The sequence below is a fragment of the Rhincodon typus genome, chromosome 25 (assembly GCF_021869965.1).
Source record: "Rhincodon typus isolate 14 chromosome 25, sRhiTyp1.1, whole genome shotgun sequence".
Lineage (NCBI taxonomy): Eukaryota > Metazoa > Chordata > Chondrichthyes > Orectolobiformes > Rhincodontidae > Rhincodon > Rhincodon typus.
In genome coordinates, this window is record NC_063356.1 from 38432753 (window position 1) to 38452691 (window position 19939).

The 19939-nt window shown below is 42.8% G+C and overlaps 1 protein-coding gene across 3 annotated transcripts in view; it reads right to left on the bottom strand.

Annotated features, from left to right (window-relative positions):
* LOC109923429 (inositol 1,4,5-triphosphate receptor associated 1-like) overlaps positions 1 to 19939 on the bottom strand; it is a 79746-nt gene that overhangs the window by 40411 nt on the left and 19396 nt on the right. For all 3 annotated transcript variants that reach the window (XM_048611971.1, XM_048611970.1, XM_048611969.1), the window contains exons 2-6: positions 19252 to 19400; positions 16591 to 16643; positions 14487 to 14559; positions 2620 to 2713; positions 891 to 963 (exon numbers count right to left, since the gene is read on the bottom strand). In XM_048611971.1, the coding sequence (XP_048467928.1) occupies positions 891 to 963; positions 2620 to 2713; positions 14487 to 14559; positions 16591 to 16643; positions 19252 to 19386 (428 nt within the window). In that variant the 5' untranslated portion in view covers positions 19387 to 19400. The remainder of the gene's footprint in view (positions 1 to 890; positions 964 to 2619; positions 2714 to 14486; positions 14560 to 16590; positions 16644 to 19251; positions 19401 to 19939) is intronic.

Sequence of the window (19939 nt, forward strand, 5' to 3'; positions counted from 1 at the left end):
CCAGTCGGGGGTGAGGAGTGAGATTCCACTCTACTTGTCACAAGACTGACAAGTTGCTTTTTGCTTATCCAAGAGGACAATAGAATAATTTTTTTTTAGTGCAATGGCTCCTTTGTCCCATATAAGCTGAAAGAGCTCAGTGAGATTTTTGATCAGGTATTGGCCTGCAGTCTTGTAGACCTCAGACAGATTTCAAAGCATTGTAGAATCTTTTCCCGATGTTGTGGTCAGCATGTGACAGAGGGAGTTTGTCTGCTTTCTGATTCAGCCAAGACTCTCGCGCCCTTTGGGCTTGCATTGGACATCTGCAAGTGTTTTGTTAGACAATGAATGCAGATAATGATGATTTGTCACAGAGGTAAGAACTGTTATCCAGAAACTACAGGAGGAACCGTTTTCCCCTAATGGACAATATTTTAATATTACACACTGACAATAGTAAGCAAGAACTCTGTCTTAAAATCCCTTCAATGCAGAATCAGGCCATTCAGCCTATCAAATCCACACCAACCCTCAGAAGAGCTTCCCACCCAGAACCACCCCCCGACCCTATCCCTGCATTTCCCATGATTAACTCACTTAGCCTGCATATGTCTGAACATTACGGAGAATTTAGCACGGCTAATCCACCTAACCTGCACGCCTTTGGATTGTGGGAGGAAACCGGAGCACCCAGAGGAAACCCACGCAGACACAGGGAGAATGTGCAAACTCTACACAGACAGTCGCTCCTAGGACCCTGGCACTGTGAGGCAGCAGTGCTAACCACTGAGCCACCATGCCACCCATGCTCTTATTGAGAGTTTTGGGTGTTGTCAGAACTGTAAGAGTAGTGTAAGCCTGAATTATGATTCAGGATAGAAGCATGCATGATGGTTACTGCTGCTTACCTCTGAAGGCCCAGCCTTTTCAAAATGGAGACCTCATCCACAGAGTTGTTCAGTGGTTCCTCAGGAGCGCTGTCTATGTGAAAGCCAGGACAGAGTGAGCAAAATGCTACTCATAACGTTACAGGAGAGGCGTCTACACTTATAACTTACTCGTCAAAATAACAGTTGTACTGCAATATTGAATATTGCAAATTTAATAAATATATGACAGTATTCATAATGACAAAACAAACTTTATGCTTAACAGCAACAGTAATGGCAAAACCAAGTCAGAGAGAAATTTATTCATGTAGTGCTGCTTCAGGTAGTGCTTTGCTGACCTACACTATTTCCCATATGCTGGAGAGGTAGTGGTGGAATGGTAATGTCATTAGGCTAGTAATCCAAGGACTCCAGGCTAAAGTTCTGGGGAAACGGGTTCAAATGCTGCCCTGACACATTAAAAAAATTCTGGAATTAACAAGCTACCCTAATAGCAACCATGTAACTACCAGGGAATTCTTGCAAAATCTGATCTGGTTCACTGTATCCAATAAGAATGACCTGGTCTGTCCAATATGTGACTCCAGATCTATAGCAATGTTCTCAATTCCCCTATGAAGTGGCTGAGTAAGTTACTCATTTCACAGGTAATTTGGGATGAGCAACAAATTTTTAAAAAAACTTCTTCCTTAATAATACCTTCAGTTTTAAAGATTTTTTTTCACAGAATGGAATAATTCTTTAACTCTCAGTCAGATCTTTAAGGTCTTTAATACCTCTTTCCCTTTCTGTCTGTATGCAGTCTGTTCTTCAGGACTTAGCAACTAATTAAAGCTTTCTCTGTTAATTGGATTTATTGTATAATCTGACCATTTCTGTTAGTTCAGTCTTGATTTCACACCCTACTTACATGGCAGCCTGTACCCATCCTTCCCATTTGGCACACTGCCATCCCAGCACCCTCACCTCTCACTTACATATCTTACATACTTACACTTTCAAGGCAGCTGTCAAAGTGTCAGAATGCAGCAACTGACTGCTTTGAAGATGTGGTTTTCATTCCCACACTATGAAAGAGCTGTCAGAATGGAGATATGTCTCTATATTTCTGAGGGAGAGCTGAGCAGAATCTTCTCTCCAAAATGGGGAGCTCCCACTTTGTGAAAAAGAAAGGTTGGAGTGGCAATCTGTGTGAGATTGCCACTGTTCTGAAAATCCAGTCTAAAAACTCAATGTCGAAGTCTGAGGATAAATCAATCGTAGTAGGAGACTTCAATGTTTTCATCTCATTAACCCCTACAATGAGCGAACCAAACTCAGGACATCGGACTATGTTAGAGAAGAAGACTGTATTCAGAAAAGGGATTGAATTGGGAACTAGAAGCGAATTGGAACTTGTAAGGAAAGATTGAATACCTCCTAGCTGGAAGAGAAAATGAACTGGAATAGGATTGGGGATTGATCTTCAAACTTAAAAGAACTGAACACTCGAAGTAACCATTTGAAGACAGCATATAGAGTCCCCGCAATGTTTGCAGTAACCTCCAATTTCCCAATGATCCTGCAATAAGATGATTAAGACCCAGGACCATGCAGACCCTGGAGAGTGCATTGGTTAGGTGTAGCGTAGAATTGGCACCATCATATGTCAGCCCCTGGTGGGCATAGGAAGAGGGGGATGGATACAAACAGATCTAAGCACCCTCACAAGAGATCATAAGACACCCAAACTTTGTCAAACACTTACCTTCTCCACTGTCATCACTGTACACTGTTTGTTCTTCTGAAGTTGCCCTGGAATCATATTGCTCATTGTAGTGTTCAGCAGTTGTATCAGATTCCTGCAATAGTCAATGAGAACATGCTACTCTATGCATTAACAAATATTGCAACCTCCAGGAAGATCCCAAGACAGGTTTTCAAATTGGTACCAGATATAAATCTTTTCCAAAGCGCTTCCTGTTATAGAAAACATACAGTTTTCATTTCACACGAACACAGAATTGTTACACTGCAGAAGAAGGATATTATTAAACTGGAGAAGGTTTAGAAAAAGTTTACCAGGATGGAGGTTTTGAGATATAAAAATAGACTGGAAAGGCTGGGACCTTTTTCCACTGGAGTGTGGGAGGATAAGGGGTGACATTATTGAGGTTTATAAAATCATGAGGGGCATAGATAAGGTGAATAGCAAAGGTCTTTTTTTTTTCCCAGGATGGGGGAGTTCAAAACTAGGGGGCATATTTTTAGGGTGAGAGGAGAAAGATTTAAAAAGGGCATGAAGGGCAACACTTTTACACATAGCATGGTTCGTGTGTGCAATGAACTGCCAGAGGAAGTGGTGGGTGCAGGTACAGTTAGAACAATTAAAAGACATTTGGATAAGGACATGAATAGGAGGGATATGCCAAGTGCAAGGGACTAGTTTATTTTTGGAACATGATCAGCGTGGACCAGTAAGACCGGAGAGTCTGTTTCCATGCGGTATGACTCAATGCCTGCAACAATGCTCCAAATCAACATTTCTCTTGGAGCCATTCTTCTGCCTTCTCTCTGTAATCCTGCACATTGTGCTTGTTTCAAGTAACCATCCAGTTCCCTTTGGAAGGTCTCAGTTGAACCTGCCTCCACCACAAAACTTAGACAGTGCATTCCATTTGATTGATCAGGAAAGGCCCACCTAGACAGCAAGATGGAGATTTCTCCTGTTCCTTCACATTTCCATGTTTCATGCAAGGTTTGAATTTTGAGACACCAAGACAGGCATGGGTCCAACGATTGTATGGTAACCTGTACGTTAATAACACCAATATTACCATAGTAGTTCTGGCCTCCTTCCCTGTGGCTCTGAACAGCAAGACAGCCCTTACACACCTGAACACCCACGTTGAGATTTAATCCCTCTCCTTAGGACACAAGCAAAAACAAAAGTTAAGAGGCAGGCCTCTCAAATTCCCCATTCACCAATGGAAAGGACCTTGTTAAAACCGACTGTTCAATGGAACTAATAGCCAGACCTCTTTTCTCTATTGCTTTGTCTGTGTGAAAGAAAAAGAAAGAACAGATATTTAAATAGCACATTCACAGTATTAGAATATTCCAAATCATTCTGCAGCTAACAAAGGATATTTGAAGTGCAGTCACTGGTGCAATCTAGAGAAATGGGAGCCCGTTCATACACATTTCCCACAAACAACGACAAGAGTGGATAATCTACTTTTAGGCATGTTAGTTAAGGGATACATTTTGGTTAGGATACAAGAGAGAACCATACTGCTCTTCTTTGAGCACTGCCGTGGAGTCATCCTGGTCCATCTGAGAGGGACAAACATGGCCGTAGTTTGTTTGTATGTGGCAGTCCCTTGGAATGGGGATGATGCTAGCTCATGGCAAGAACCTACACGTGGATTCTTTCAATGTGGGGAGGCTGTTGCTTGTCCTGACTCTCCAGGAGTCTTTCCTGCTCTTACTGCCTGCCTTAGACACACAGCATGGATTCACAAGTCAATGAACATTGTGTTTGGCCATGTTACAACATGCCTGCCAAGCTGATAAATCCTTTTTCCTTCTTTATCGCTTCATAGGATTTGAGTGTCACTGGCTAAACCAGCATTTGTTTCCCATCCTTCCTTGAGCTGAGTGGTCCATTCCAGATGGCTGTTAAAAGTCAGCCATGTTGCTGTGGGTCTGGAGTCATGTGTATACGAGGCCAGGTAAGGACAGCAGTTCCCTTTCCTAAAGGACATTAATGCACCCAGATGGATTTTTACAACATTTTTTCATGGTTCTTCTAACACTGAGACTAAGCTCTTAATTCCAGAATTATTAATTGAATTTAAATTTCATCCACTGTTATGGTGGGATTTGAACCTTTGTACACAGACAAGGAAGCTAGATTACCAGCCCAGTGCCATTCCCATTAGGCCAAATGGTGACCTGAATCCAGAAGCTGTGACCCAGAGGCACCGTGCCACAAGACTTCCTACTGGCTCCAATTTAATATCTCCCTCAAAAGTTGACTCCTCTGAAATTGCAGCACTGGTGTCTCAACTTATGTTCAGTGCTCAAGCCTCTGACTGTGGGATAAGAACTATCATGGAGCCTCACTAAAGTGTCTGCTTGCCAATTACCCAGAGTGGCACAATTGATATCAGAGACTCCTGGTGCAAGTATGACAGGTGAACATCTATCCTCTATCTTAATGTTTACTTAAGAGTAAGCCAAAGCCAGTCTTCAGTTGAGGGACCCTGACAAAATGCAGTAACACTTTTGTTTAGGGATGTGTTGCATGTTTCTGGTGTTGAACATGGAGAATGCTGCTCAGGTAAGTTGTAACGTAATTGACAAAAGATTGCTTTCAGATGCAAGCATGAAATATCAGGACTTTAGCCAAATTAGTCTGTGATCCTCTATGAACTTTATGGTAAGATCACCATTACGCCTTTACAAGAGAGTTAATGAGGGCATGTAAGGGTGAAAGAAAGGGTGAAACTAACAAGAAAACTAGGAAAATAAAGGGCATGAAGAAATATTGGCAACTAACATCTAGAAAAATCCAAAGACAGTTCATAAATAAATAAAGAACAAGAGGATGGCTAAGAAAAGAATAAGACAAATCAGAAACCAAAGTAGTACCTTATGTTCGATGGTGGAAGATATGGGCATAAAGAAATGGGCTAGAGGTGTGGGCATTGTAGTTGAGAAGGTGCATGAAATATTGGATGGATAAATATAGCTTCAGAGGAAGTATTAAGTGTTATGGTGTACTTGAAAATGGATAAGTCATCAGGCCCAGATGTATTGGGTTCAGATGAGGTAATAGCAGGGGCTCTAATCATTATTTCCATCCTATCTAGCTCGAGGCACAGAGCCAGGGGTCTGCTCATGTTACACTATTGTTTAAAAAGGGAGGAAACTAGACTGAGTAATTCCAGACCAGTCGTTATTCAATAAAGTATTGGAAAAATTCAAATGGACAGTATAAGTCATCAGGAAAGGCCTGGATTCATTAAGTAAAGATTATGTCTAACTAAACTGATGGAATTATTTGAGGAGGTAATTCAAAGTGTAGTGTGTTACAGATCACTCGATGAGTCCAATGTGCACTTTCACACACATGTTGTAGTCTGGAGCTATGCATCATCATGGCAGAGGCTTCAAATTTCTTTCCATTATTGACTGAGCAGGAATCTCTCCCCTTCCTACTGTCTGCCTGCAGTGTGCATTGCAAGGATTTACACGTTGATAACTGACCTACTTGGTCACGTTATGAATGCATCTTCCTTGACTGTCAGGTCCTGAAGTAAGACTTGAACCCAGAGATTCAGGCTCAATGGCAGGGACATAATCCACTGCATTACAAGATCTCCTAAATATTCAATATAATCTATATCTCAAATATGCCTGGTTGAAGGAGCCCTTTTCAAATGAGTAATTATAAACACATTTCATCTAAATTGTAATGATATATTGCCTCCTAATATAAACATGTTACATGTAAAGAGTGTTTTACTAATGCCTTCAAATAAAGATAATTATTAGAGTATCAGCTTGAGGGCACTTTCATTGATGCAGAAGATGAGAAGATAGACCAGACAAAACATAGATGAAGGTTCTATTAACCTTCAAGTCAATGCTAATTCTGCTGCTTTTAATAGGGTTAAAATTTGCCTGTTAATACCATCAGCACACACATCACATTCAAAGCAGAGCTCTTGCTAAAGTACAAACAGCAGGAGTCTTGCTGTCACAGATATTTGACAAGCTCAAAGCAGGTGATTATTCCACCACAAAGTACTCACTCACTTGAATGTGACATTCCTGGAAATAGTTTACAAGCTTGTGAAAAGCCAACTCAGTGTCTGGAATCTTTCAAAGGATTTTGAATACTTTTGTAACAGAGTGAAAGATTTGTGGAAGCTTTTCTATGATTCCAGGACCAACTCAACAAGAGATGAATGTACACAGGAAAGACAGGGAATGATCAGCAGGCTCTGCTGCATTAGATGCACTTGCTTAATGCATGAATCCAAATTGAATGCACACATATGTATCTCAACAATAACTGACCTCCCATAACCCCTCCTGTGCCATTCACTACTGAAAATTATGCCATTATTGTAAGGAAGGCTAATAATTTGGATGCTATGTGAGTGTAGGACCAACACAAACAATCACTACTTTATACAAAGTAGCTTGCTTTTTTGTTGTTCCCTCTCATGTTTCTCTCTCTCTCTCTCTCGGCTGTTATAGAAGTTATTTTTGGACACCCTGTAAGGTTTCTGTGGATGGCAGGAGTCCATAGAAGGTGCCATCCTTCCACTGGGTCGGTAGCTCTGGGTTCAAATACCACTGCCAATGGAAGGTGTGTTCATATCATGGGCAAACAAGTCACATGTTAGCCTGTAAATCCTTCCATTATGTTGGCAGGAAGTATGATGGAGGCAGTCTCCTGGTCAGCCTTCCTACAGAAGACAATGGGAAACCCACTGCAGCACTTAGCCCATCAGCATGGCACAAGCTTCAGAAAAGAGGATGGCTAAAATGTCAGGCATGAATCTTAGCAAGAGCTTAACCAAGTCTCTAATAGTCGACCAGTCAGAAATTTAACAGCCATGGGATCCAAGTCTATGTGGCCAATTGGATCCAAAATGGCTGGTCTTTGCGTGACCAGAACTTTGTTGCCAGTCGGTGTACATGAAGCTCAGTGTGAAAGATTTCATATCTTCCCTTCAATGTAGGGAACATCAGTAAACAGTTTGCAAACAGGACAAAAAAATGCCCATGTGATTGGTCAGTCCTATAGAGTAGAAATTTCTTCACTCATAGAGCCTGTGCAATGCTTTTCCACAAATAGTGGTTGAGGCCAAATCATTGAATGTTTTCAAGAAGGAGTTAAATGTAGTTCTTAGGGCTAAAGGGATCAAAGGATATGGGGAGAAGGCAGGAACAGGGTACTCAGGTAGATGAGCAACCACGATCATATAGAATGGCGGTGCAGGCTCAAAAGGTTGAATGGCCTATTCCTGCTCATATTTTCATGTAATCGACAGTGAATGATAATGCTGTAAACTGGAGGACAATGTGAATGGACTGGTCGGGTGGGCATGTAAGTGAATTGTTAGCACAATTCCTTACACAGTCGGAATTGTTTAAGTTATATTGCCCAGTTGTGGAATCACATCTAATACAGGAAACTGTTCTGAATATTGCAATCATGGGCCTGTTAGGTATGGCCAGTGTATTTCCTGTTGTGAGCAGGCAAAGAGATTTGCTCTTTCTGCCTGTACTACACTTTCAGGCAGGGTGTTCGAAAGTGAAAACTATTAGTGTTTTGTGCCGTTCTAATTCAACCTCCCTGCTCTTATACTTTATGCCTCAGTTAATGAAGAAGATTATCCCAGTATGCCTTTTTGATCACCATTATCTACTCCTCTCATTTGACCATGCAATGCCAAGCACTGTCATCATGTGCTCGGGTAGGTTGCTCCCACCATCACTTTTTTAACTGAGTCAGTAGGAGCCTACTTGGTCTTTTGTGACGGTTGAAAACTTGTTGAAAGCCTAACAAGATGAATTTCGTATCTTAAACAAAATGTAGCTTGTGGCATGATAGTAATCGGGATCAAGTTACATTAATGAGGTAGACATGGTTTCAGAGACTATGAGGAGACTTGTATGGTGGACCTGTCTTCTTTGAGAGCTATAGCTGTTCTTCCTTTCCCCGTACCACCTTATGACTTCATCAAACTGGGTGGCGCTTAATGCAGTCTACAGCATTAACCCTTTAGAACCTTATGCAGAGCTGTTACCTTCTGGAATCTGTGGATTTGCAGTCGAAGGTCCCTTTTTACCTTTACAATTTTCAGTCTCCTACCATTCATTGTGTATTTCCTAGCTTTACCCTCTCCAAATGTCACTTCTCCAGTTTAAATTCTGTTGGCTTGCAGTGTGGGCCCACTTGTGCATAATAGGGGCTACATTTATTAACACACAGGGTCCTGTTATTTGCAAGCGTAAAAAACATATGCACAAACTGTGCCTGCTTCAACTCATAGAGTCATAGTCATAGATCTGTACAGCATGGAACCAGTCCTTCGGTCCAACTCATCCATGCCAACCAAGTATCCTAAATAAATCTAGTCCCATTTGCCAGCATTTGGCCTGTATCCCTTTAAACTCTTCCTATCCATATACACATCTAGATGTTTTTTAAATGTTGTAATTGTACCAGCCTCCACCACTGCCTCTGGCAGCTCATTTGATACACACACCACCCTCTGAGTGAAAATGTTGCCTCTTAGGCCCCTTTTAAATCTTTCCCCTCTCACCTTATACCTATGCCCTCTAGTTTTGGATTCCCCCACCACGGGGAAAAGACCGTGTCTATTTACCCTATTTATGCCCCTCATGATTCTATAAAGCTCTATAAGGTCACCCCTCAGTCTCCGACACTCCAGGGAAAATAGCCCCAGCCAATTCAGCCTCTCCCTATAGCTCAAACACTCCAACCCTGGCAACACCCTTGTAAATCTCTTCTGAACCCTTTCAAGTTTCACAACATCCTTCCTATAGCAGAGAGACCAGAATTGCGCGCAATAGTCCAGAAGGGGCCTAATCAATGTCCTGTACAGCCGCAACATGATCTGCCAACTCCTATACTCAATCCACTGACCAATAGCGGCAACATACCCAATGCCTTCTTCATGATCCTATCTACCTGGGACTCGACTTTCAAGGAACTATGAACCTGCACTCCAAGGTTTCTTTGATCAGCAACACTTCCTAGGACCTTATCAATAAGTGTTTAAGTTCTGCCCTAATTTGCCTTTCCAAAATGCAGCACCTCACATTTATCTAAATTAAACGCCATCTGCCATTCTTTGGTCCATTGGCCCAACTGATCAAGATCCCATTGTACTCTAAGGTAACCTCCATCGCTGTCTACTACACCTCCAGTTTTGGTGTCATCTGCAAACTTACTAACCATACCTCCCATGTTCATATCCAAATCATTTATATAAATGACAAAAAGCAGTGGATCCAGGACCAAACCTTGTGGCACACCGCTGATCACAGACCTCCAGTCTGAAAAACAACCCTCCATTACCACCCTCTATCTCCTACCTTCGAGCCAGTTCTGTACCCAAATGGCTAATTCTCCATCTAATCCATGTGGTCTAAACTTGCTAACCAATCCATCTCAATAAAATGGGAGACAAACAGTTCATTTCTAAGCACAATGACTTGACCAATCAGAGTCAACCTGCTTGCTTTCAGTTTCAAATAAATCTTGGCGGTTAATTGTCAGTCGTCACCTAACTCGTGCATTCTCCATGGCAATGCTCAACCAATTAGAGTCCACTTGCCACCAAATCAACACCTTGTTCTCGTCCGGTGTAAATGTCATTTTCCTTTATACTGGTATTCTTATGAATTGTCCTCATGAGTACAAGACAAAAAACTCGATAAAATATGTCTTTTTGCAACAAGACTCAATAGGGGCCTTCCCTCATTATCCTGGCAATCGTTTAGCCCTCAACCTTAACCAACACCACTAAAACAAATGCACTGGTCAATCACTGTATTGCTGTTAGAGAGATGTTGCTACATGTAACTTGTGAAAAGTGAAGTGTGAGTGAAACAATTATTGCAATAACATAAATTTCAGCACTTTAAAGGTGGTAGTGAAGTGCTTTGAGGTGCTATAGAAATGCGAGGTCTCTTTTACAGAGAAGGCAATTCACAAAGGATTTCAAAGGATTTTTTAACCTATACTTTGAATCTTACCTAATCATAACCTCAGAATTATATACATGATGGAAGAGGCTAGAAATGAGATAGTCTATGAAATCTTTTAGTGTACCAGGCAATGCTTTCCTGGGGGTGTTCCTGGAGTGGTTAATAGGTGCAGGAAACAGAAAGCTGCAATGTACTTCACCTTGGTCACTTGATATTCTCCCATCATAGGCCACTGTCCCTGGTTGGTCCATTTACTGAGAAACCCAGGCAGCAAAGAGATGAAAGACCAACCATCCGAGTGTGCCTGACCACCTGCAGCAGGGTCTTCTCAAGGGCTTCCATTGACCAGACAACTCCAGGACACTTGTGCCCACTGAGAGCAGAGTCCCAGACTGAGTCTGGATGACCCCAACCAGGACTGAGTAGGGAGGACAGAGGGAGGACAGAGGAAGAATGAGCTCCATTCTGCTGACTTTGATCATAAGTTATGAGGAGGAACCAGGAATAAACCTTAATTTCAGCACAGAATGTTCGGAAGAGGAACTGTGTGGCACACAGTGAGAGGATAAGAGAGGATAGTGGTGGGAGGTGGTGGAATATTGGTAAGGTTACTGAGTGAGTAACCAGAACCCCATTGTGAGCATGTGATGTTTGAACGGCAGATGGTAAAATTTGAATTCAATTTAAAAAATCTGAAATCAAAAGCTAGCCTGGCAGCGACCATTTAACCATTGTCTATCGTTGTAAAGACCCATCTGGTCCATTAATGCCCTTTAGGGACGGAAATAGCCATCCTTACTTGGTCTGGCCTACATGTGACTCCAGACCCACAGCAATGCAGTTGACTCTCAACTGCCCTCTGGTCAATTAGGGATGGACAATAAATGCTGGCCTAGCCAATGACACTCACATCTCATGAATGAATTAAGAAGAACTAAAAAAAACAGATTGAGTCAAGAATATTGAGAGAGAGCAAGAATGACAAGGTCTGAGCTGAAAGGACTGACTAACTTGTATGTTGCTGAACATTTATGCCTCCAGTTATTCTTGTATAAGTTTAGTAACAACAATTGATGATGTTGTCCTCAAAGTATAATGTTCTCAGGTGTTGGAGGATTGTTTATAATGGAGAATTTTATTTTTGGACACTGAGACCACTGATCAGAAACGCAGTAAGCACTGACTGTACATTGTATTCATTAAGTTACCGCTGCAGACTGTTTACTCTAGTCAAAGATACAACCCTTATTTGTCCAGCTCATCCGGTGCTCAGTGGATGAAGAAAATGTGCTTAAAAGGTTGTTGAGACAATGAGGTAGCAATTTAATGAGCAGTAAATGGCAGCCTCATTTTTCAAATTAATATGCCCACAAGTTCACTTTAAAAGGGGCATGAAATTGGCCCTTTTGTAATGGCAGCGACAACAATAACTTGCATTTACATAGCACTTGAAATGTTGTAACACTTCCAAAGTGCTTCACAGTGGAGCAATCAAACAAAATGTGAGGACCGAGCCACATAAGGAGACCATTAAGTCTCGTGTCCTAAGCAGAGGTCAAGGGGAGGTGCTGGAAGTCCTCAAAGGAGGAAGGTAAAAATGGTAAAGCAGTTTAGGGAGGAAATTGTGGAATGTATGACCTTGGCAACTAAAAGCATGACCATCAAAGGTGGCTGATTAAAATCAGGGGTGTGACTGAGACCAGAACCAGAGGAACACAAATATCTCAGAGAGCTGTAAGGCTGGAGAAAGTTTTTGGTATGATTTGAAAACAAACTCCATCTCCAATAAGAGAGAATCTAACCATTTCCCCTTGGCATTTAGCAGCATAACCATCACAGAATTTCAGGCACTTACCATTAATCAGAAAGTTGTCTGGACCAGCCATATAAATATTATGACTATACCAGAACGTCAGAGCCCAGAGTACTGCACCTCCTGACCTCTCAAGGCTTGTTACAAGTCAGGAGTGTGATTGAATATCCTCTGCTTGCCTGGATTTGTGGCATTGATAGTATCACTTCCAATCAGATTGGCCAGCTGCACCAAAACTGAGCAGTCGTCACTGAAGGAATTGCAGGTGGGTTCCTAGAAGAATGCAATATGGACCCGAGAGACAGGGAAGTCAGGGCTATTGGAAGGGGAACGATTGAGGACACTAAGGATGGAAGTTGTCCAAGGTAAGAGGCCAGCCTAGAAATAACAAGGCACAAGAGTGGGCCAAATATCTTGGAAGGGGTGCCCCAATGTGTCCAGCACACCACCTGAAACATGTAAACCGCACCCCCCTTGCCTTTTGACCATTTGTTTTTAAAAAATGGTCTTCCCAACACTCGCCCGCCCAACCATGCCGACTATGTTACAGTATGGACAGTGGAAGACCTAGGTTCATCAGATTGTTAACAGGCTTGGTTGGCCAGGCATTATTGTTTAAAATGACAGGCAGATTGTCAATTTCAACACTTACCCAATTACGTTGTTGTGGGGTGGGTAGAGGATGAACAAAAGGTCACCCAGCCCCTCCAAGGAAACATGCTCAGGAGGGGTGGCCGCCATATAATTCAAGCCCATGTCACTGGAATATTAGTTCAGGCCTTTGGTTTACACATCCAATATCATAAACACTACTCTGCACTAACAGGGTTTCTACCTTCTGAATGATAACTAACCAGGTCAGTGTATATCCATGGTCAGTTATGGTACCAAGGATTACGCATACCTGTGACAATCGGTGCCTGATAGCATCATCAAATGTGATTTAATGACTGTTGACCAGTTTCCTGATCTCACACAGCTGGCAAAAAGTAGCAGAGTGTCTGTTTGAAACTTCCTGCTCACCAACACCAGGGAGTGAAAAATGAGGAAGAAGTCAAATTCTCAACTGCAAAATGTTTACAGGTTGCAGTTAGTCATACAGTAGTCACAGAGTCATACAGCACAGAAACAGACCCTTCGGTCTAACTCATCCATGCCAAACAGATAACCTAAATTAATCTAGTCCCATTTACCAGCATTTGGCCCATATCCCTATAAGCCCTTCCTTTTCATGTATCTATCCAGATGCCTTTTAAATGTTGTAATTGTACCAGCTACCACTTCTTTGGCAGCTCATTCCATGTACGCACCACCCTCTGTATGAAAAAGTTGCCCCTTAGGTCCCTTTTATATCTTTCCCATCTCACCTTAAACCAATACCCTCTAGTTTTGGACTCCCCCAGCCTGGGGAAAAAGATCTTGTCTATTACCCTATCCATGCCCCTCATGATTTTATAAACCGCTATAAGGTCATCCCTCAGACTCAGACGCTCTATGGAAAATAGCCCCAGCCTATTCAACCTCTCCCTACAGCTCAAACCCTCCAACCCTGGCAACATCCTTGTAAACCTTTTCTGAACCCTCTCAAGTTTCATAACATCTTTCCTATAGCAGAATTGATTGCAATATTCCAAAAGTGACCTCACCAATGTCCTGTACAGCCACAACATGACATCCCAACTCCTATACTCAATGCATCTGAGAAACAAATGTTTCCATTCTATTTAGGTTCATATTGGTGCTGCAGGTATTTGAGTAAGTATTGTATTGCAATGTTGCAGTATGTGAGCTGAAACAAGCTGACTGTTTCAGTCCAGGAAGACAAGAGTTTCTTGGACTTGTCAGCAGTCTAAAAGTTAACAGCTCTTCCTGCTCGAAGTTCTGTACTGAACAGATGGACTTTTATCACCTATGTTCAAATGGCCCACTAAAAACACCGATAGGCAATTGCAATTCTTGTCACTGTAATTCCAAAAGTAGTTATGTACCAGATGCAAATCATATTATCAAACATCAGAAACACTCTCCTTGCCCACACCCAGAAAATGAGAACAACTTACCAGCACCAATTGTGGAGGCTGCACGGAGATGAGACTTTCTGGCTCTGACTGCTGTTGCTTGGGTTCTTCCTTACTGCAAACAAGAAGCACCTTTATTCACCTGGGTACATCACCTCTGTTATAGCAGTACTCCAATCACAGATTCACAAGACTTTCAAGCCCATTTAGCCACAGATGGCCAGAAACACACTATCCCAAAGCAGCCCATCTTCATCAATCAGCTACAGAGAGTTGGAGGGCTCTGGGCTCATTCTTACAATTTCTCCTGCTCTTTGAGTTTCATGTCTCTCTCCTATCTTGTGCTCCCTGCATGCCAAGTCCCTCAGATGCCACAGTGCCAGGAGGAGACATGAAAGTGGGCACACGTTTCTTGTTCAGTTGGATGGTGAAGGGGAAGGTGTGGACTGTAGAATGATCAGAGTAAACGTAGGAAGGCCCACATCCAGCATCCTGTCATATGATTAAATACCACCCCACCAGCAATCTCCTCATCAGGAGGACCATGCAATTCCACACTGATAAACACACCCTGGTGTGGTAGAGACCCAGGCCCAAGTATTCAGGAAGGGATAGAAATCATCATAGCTACATTTCTGCTGAGAATACTGTGTAAAGTATTTTGGTTGTTTTAATTGCCTATTGGAAAATATCTTTTCTTTAGTTTGCTGTGTTTTTTGCTCATTAAATTATGTTCAGTCTATGTCAATTTTAATTTGTTTACTACCGTAAAGTCTCAATGTCAAATTTTTACAATACAATATAGCACAGGAACAGGCCCTCCGGCCCACCAGGCCTGCACCGATTCCTAATCCTTATTTAGACTTGCTACTTAATGCCCATGCAGGGTTTCTATCCCTCTGTTTGACTCACTTTCATGTGTCTATCAAGATATGCCTTAAATGTTGCTAACATGCTTGCTTCCACCACCTCCACTCACAGTTCATTCCAACCACCTACCACCTTCCCAACACTTCACCCCTAAACTCTCCCCTTCTCACCTTAAACATCTGCCCTCTTGCAATTGGCCTTTCCACCCTGGGAAAAAGCCTCTGACTATCCACCCTATCTATGCCTCTCATTATTTTGTAGATCTCTATCAGGTCGTCCCCTCTGCCTCCATTTTTCCAGTGAAAACAATCTGAGTTTGTCCAACTTCTCGTCACTAAAACCCTTCAGGCCAGGCAACATCCTGGCAAACTTTCTCTGCACCCTCTCCAAAGCATCCACATCCTTCTGGAACTGCACGCAATATTCCAAATGTGGCCAAACTAAAGTTCAGCACAGCTGTAACATAACTTGTTAACCTATATATTCGATGCCCCGGCCAATGAAGGTGAGCATGCTGTATGCCTACTTGACCATCTTATCCATCTGTGTTCCCACTTTCAGGGATCAGTGGTCCTGTGTGCCCAGATCCCTCTATATGTCAATATTCTTAAAGGTTCTGCCATTTACTGTATAATTCACAGCAGAATTTGATCTTCCAAAACACACCACCTTGCATTTGTCTGGATTAAACTCCATCTGCCTTTTCTCTGATTCTGTTCATCAGTGACCAAGGTGATGCACATCCCTTTATAAAGTTATCAGTCTCTACAGTGGTCATAACAATATAATCCCTGAATCAAAATTGCTCAGAAAGTATCTCATGTGTGTGATAATTTCTTTAAAAGGTGAACAGCCTATCTCCTCATGGCAAAGACAAGCAAGGAAGCCAAAGGAATTGGTGTGGAAAGACTATAAATATTTTCATTGACTGTAAGGCTGTTGGTTTCTGCTCAGTGAGTTGTGACTGAGGATGAGGCATTCCCAATAAGGGAGGAAGGGAAAGTTTTGCTTTTATCCTGTTTCCAGCCATTGTTTCAATGTCATTCTGCTCCTCTTCCGCTCTTGAGCTCTGACCTGTTCGAATTTGATAAAATTTAAAGTTTGCTGTAGGTTCTCCACACTGATTTGATGACACCACACTGATTAATGTCTCCAATTTCTCACCAAGCACGCACCCTCCTTTGCTTATACCCAATGTGGGCTCCACATTCCATGGATGTGAACAACCTACTTCAGGTGCAAAGGTGACACTGTAGCCAGAACAGAAAACTCTCACCTCAGGAGAACGAAACCTTCCCTCAGTCCAGGCTGCTGCTCACTGAATGTGACCTACAAAATAAAATTGAAGAGAGGTGAAGAAGACCATGAAGTGTGTGATATCTCCAAATGGGCTGGTATAACATCAAGTGTAGCTCAGTAATATCACACATACCTCACTCCAGACACGTGGAGCGAGAAGTCCAGCCTGTTACTCCAGTGCAGTACTGAGGGGGCACTAACTGCTGGAGAAACTACTTTTCAATGAGGCATTCAGTTGAGGTCCTACCCGTCTTCTCAAATGGGTGTCACAATATCTCACAGCATTATTCAAAGAAGAATGGGAGAAAAGAGAGTGTTTCCCCTGGTGTTCAGGTCAATATTTATCCTCAGTCATTATCACTGAAACAAATGACCTCGTGTTTGTGAACTATTTAGATGCCTCATTTCCTAAAAAATAACAGTGACTGCACTTCAGAATTACTTCATTGGCAGTGCCTCTGGGGGGGGGGGGTGTCCTATGAGCATGCAAAGTGCTACAGAAATGCACATTGTCCCTTTCTTTCAACTGTTTCTTTCTACAGAGCTGTGGAAGTGTAGAGGTCATTGCTCAGTGGCCTGCAGAATGGAGCAAGTTCATAAAGATTCTCTGAGAGTGCCGATGGGAACCCCTACTCAGCAGGAGGCTGGTGTGGAGAATCGGCACAGCAGTGTGGTATCCCAGCCTCCGAGAGAGGATGTCCACAGGAGGAGAGGCAAATAGCTCTCCTGAACCTCAGCCACCCCGACTGGCTCTTACTTTGCAAGTCAGCAATGTGAAAGTTTCTGAGTGGTGAGCTGTGTGCACCAGGAGTTCCTTTGAGGCAGCTTCACCATTGACAATGGGATTCAGAGCAAGCTCTCCCAGTGCTGTGATCCCCAATCCACTCGTCTCTCTCGTTGCCTATAGCTGTTGACCTACGGTTGCATCTTTGGGACATAAACGTCACTGAAGGATGGCAATCTCTCCATTTAGCTTGCTTTACAGGGTAGACCTGTCACTAATTAGAGCAAGACAGAGACTCATGACATTAAATGAGGCTAGATGCTATAGTTAGACCCCAGAATCACGCCTCCGGGGCCTGTTCTGATTCAGAACCATCCCAAAGACTGTACAGATCAATCAGCATTGACTTTGAGAAGACTCAACCCAGCACGTGGCAACTTAGATGAAAGTGGATCCATTCATGATTTTTTAGTGGTTTTACATGGGATAGCAGGTGAACCCAGATCCATACTGCCTTGAGTCATGTTAAGAAATCCTGTTTGTTTTACATACAAAAACATTCATGCTAGTTAAAAGTTCAGTTAAATAGAGTTTTAAGGAACTGTAAAATAATCAGAGATGCTGCCTTCCATCATTCCCATTGCTGTATCCCTACACTTTGTTACTTTGTGTTCTCATTTCCCTACCAGACAACATCATTCTTTGATACAAGTCCATTCAGCATTTTGTGCCACAGCTTGCCACTTGGGCTACCATGTTGGATGTATCTGTGCTGATCTGAATGATGAGTTTCAGTTTTAACATGTTACATTCCAATCACTTTAAACAGGACCCAACCCAGAGAAGATATCAAGATGTGCAACAAACTGTTGCATCATGTTGTCACAGGGATTCATAGATCATAGATCATAGATCATAGAATCCCTTCAGTGTGGAAACAGGCTCTTTGGCCCAACAAGTCCACACCGACCCTCAGAGCATCCCACCCAGACCCATCTGCCTAATCTACACATCCCTGAACACAATGGGCAATTTAGCATGGCCAATCCACCTAACCTGCACATCTTTGGACTGTGGGAGGAAACCGGAGCACCCGGAGGAAACCCACGCAGACACGGGGAGAATGTGCAAACTCCACACAGACAGTCACCCAAGGGTGGAATCGAATCCAGGTCCCTGGCGCTGTGAGGCAGCAGTGCTAACCACTGAGCCACCATGCTGTCCCTTTCTTTACACAATCCCAATTCAGAGGTTATTGTTAAATAAAATTTATTGGACATGATGCGAAGGTTACAGAGCAGAATCTTCTGTGCCCATACAAGTTCCGACCTCCTAGCACATGACCTCTGAGTTCATGATTACATCACAGCTTACATCTGAAACTCACCTACATATTCATTAAACACAGACAGGAGGAAATGAGTTACTGACCAGAGGATCATGGCTGGACACTTTCTAATACCAGTCACCTGGTTCCCCCAAACCCACCTTCCTCCACCCTACCACCTCCCCAATTCCTACAGCCATCTCATCTCCTGGGAGAGGTGAAAAACTGCAGAAGAGGAAAAACAGGCCATAGAGAGATAAAAGTAACCAAGATAATTTCTCTCCAATACTCTTATAATTGAAACCAGTTCAGGAATATACAGGACCAAGTATTATCAGCCAACCGAGTTCTGAGGTAGGGTCACTCAACCTGAAACGTTAACTCTGATTTCTCTCCACAGATGCTGCCAGACCTGCTGAGCTTTTCCAGAAACTTCTGTTTTCGTTCCTGATTTACAGCATCTGCAGTTCCTTCGGTTTTTACTGTCAATAAACCACTTGCCTTCTATATCCTGAAACTAGCCATAACTGATACATTGAGGGGCGGAATCTGAAAGTGAATGCATTGAGGTGGATTTGCCCACTTACCTCTGAGGGTGGGATACCGTCCTTCTGTCCCCACAGATGTAGGGCATTATCTCTGGGAGGGGTGGCCAATGGAAGGAGGGAGGAGGCAGACTGGGAGCGCTGGAGGGTGAGTGACAGCTTCTGCAGAGAGCTCATCTTCCTTCACAATCCTGTCAGCAAAAAAAAAACATAAGACTTAGTACAGAACAGAACAGAAGGGTCACTTCGGCCCACCGCATCTGATAGCTCAGAAAGCTGAAATTGAGAAAATTAGTGTGGAAAGCCGGGCGAGGGGGAGATTTGAAAAGTTTTATTTTTGAATTGATAGGTTCAGAGATTTTTTTTTCAGTCTCTGTCAACACTGGGTCCTATCAGGTCAAGGAGAGCACAGAACCGAGAGTATAGAGTCTCTCCTGTGTAGAGGCAAGGTATGGCCATAGCTCAATGTAATATTTAAACCCGATCAGTGAGTCTGACTAAACAGCCCTCAAAAAGATAGAATCAAGTGGGTTCTAGAAGCTTCCTGTCCCACCAGGACAGTGCAAGCCACACACCACTGGGCCATCGGCGCGGCACTAACCATTGAAAAGGCAGGGAGTGAGTCCATATAGTTCAGAATATCAGGGAAGGAAGGGAGAGAATGGATGTGTTTCAGAGTGACAGTGAGGACAGTGAGTGTGTTTCAGAGTGACAGTGAGGAGTGTGAGTG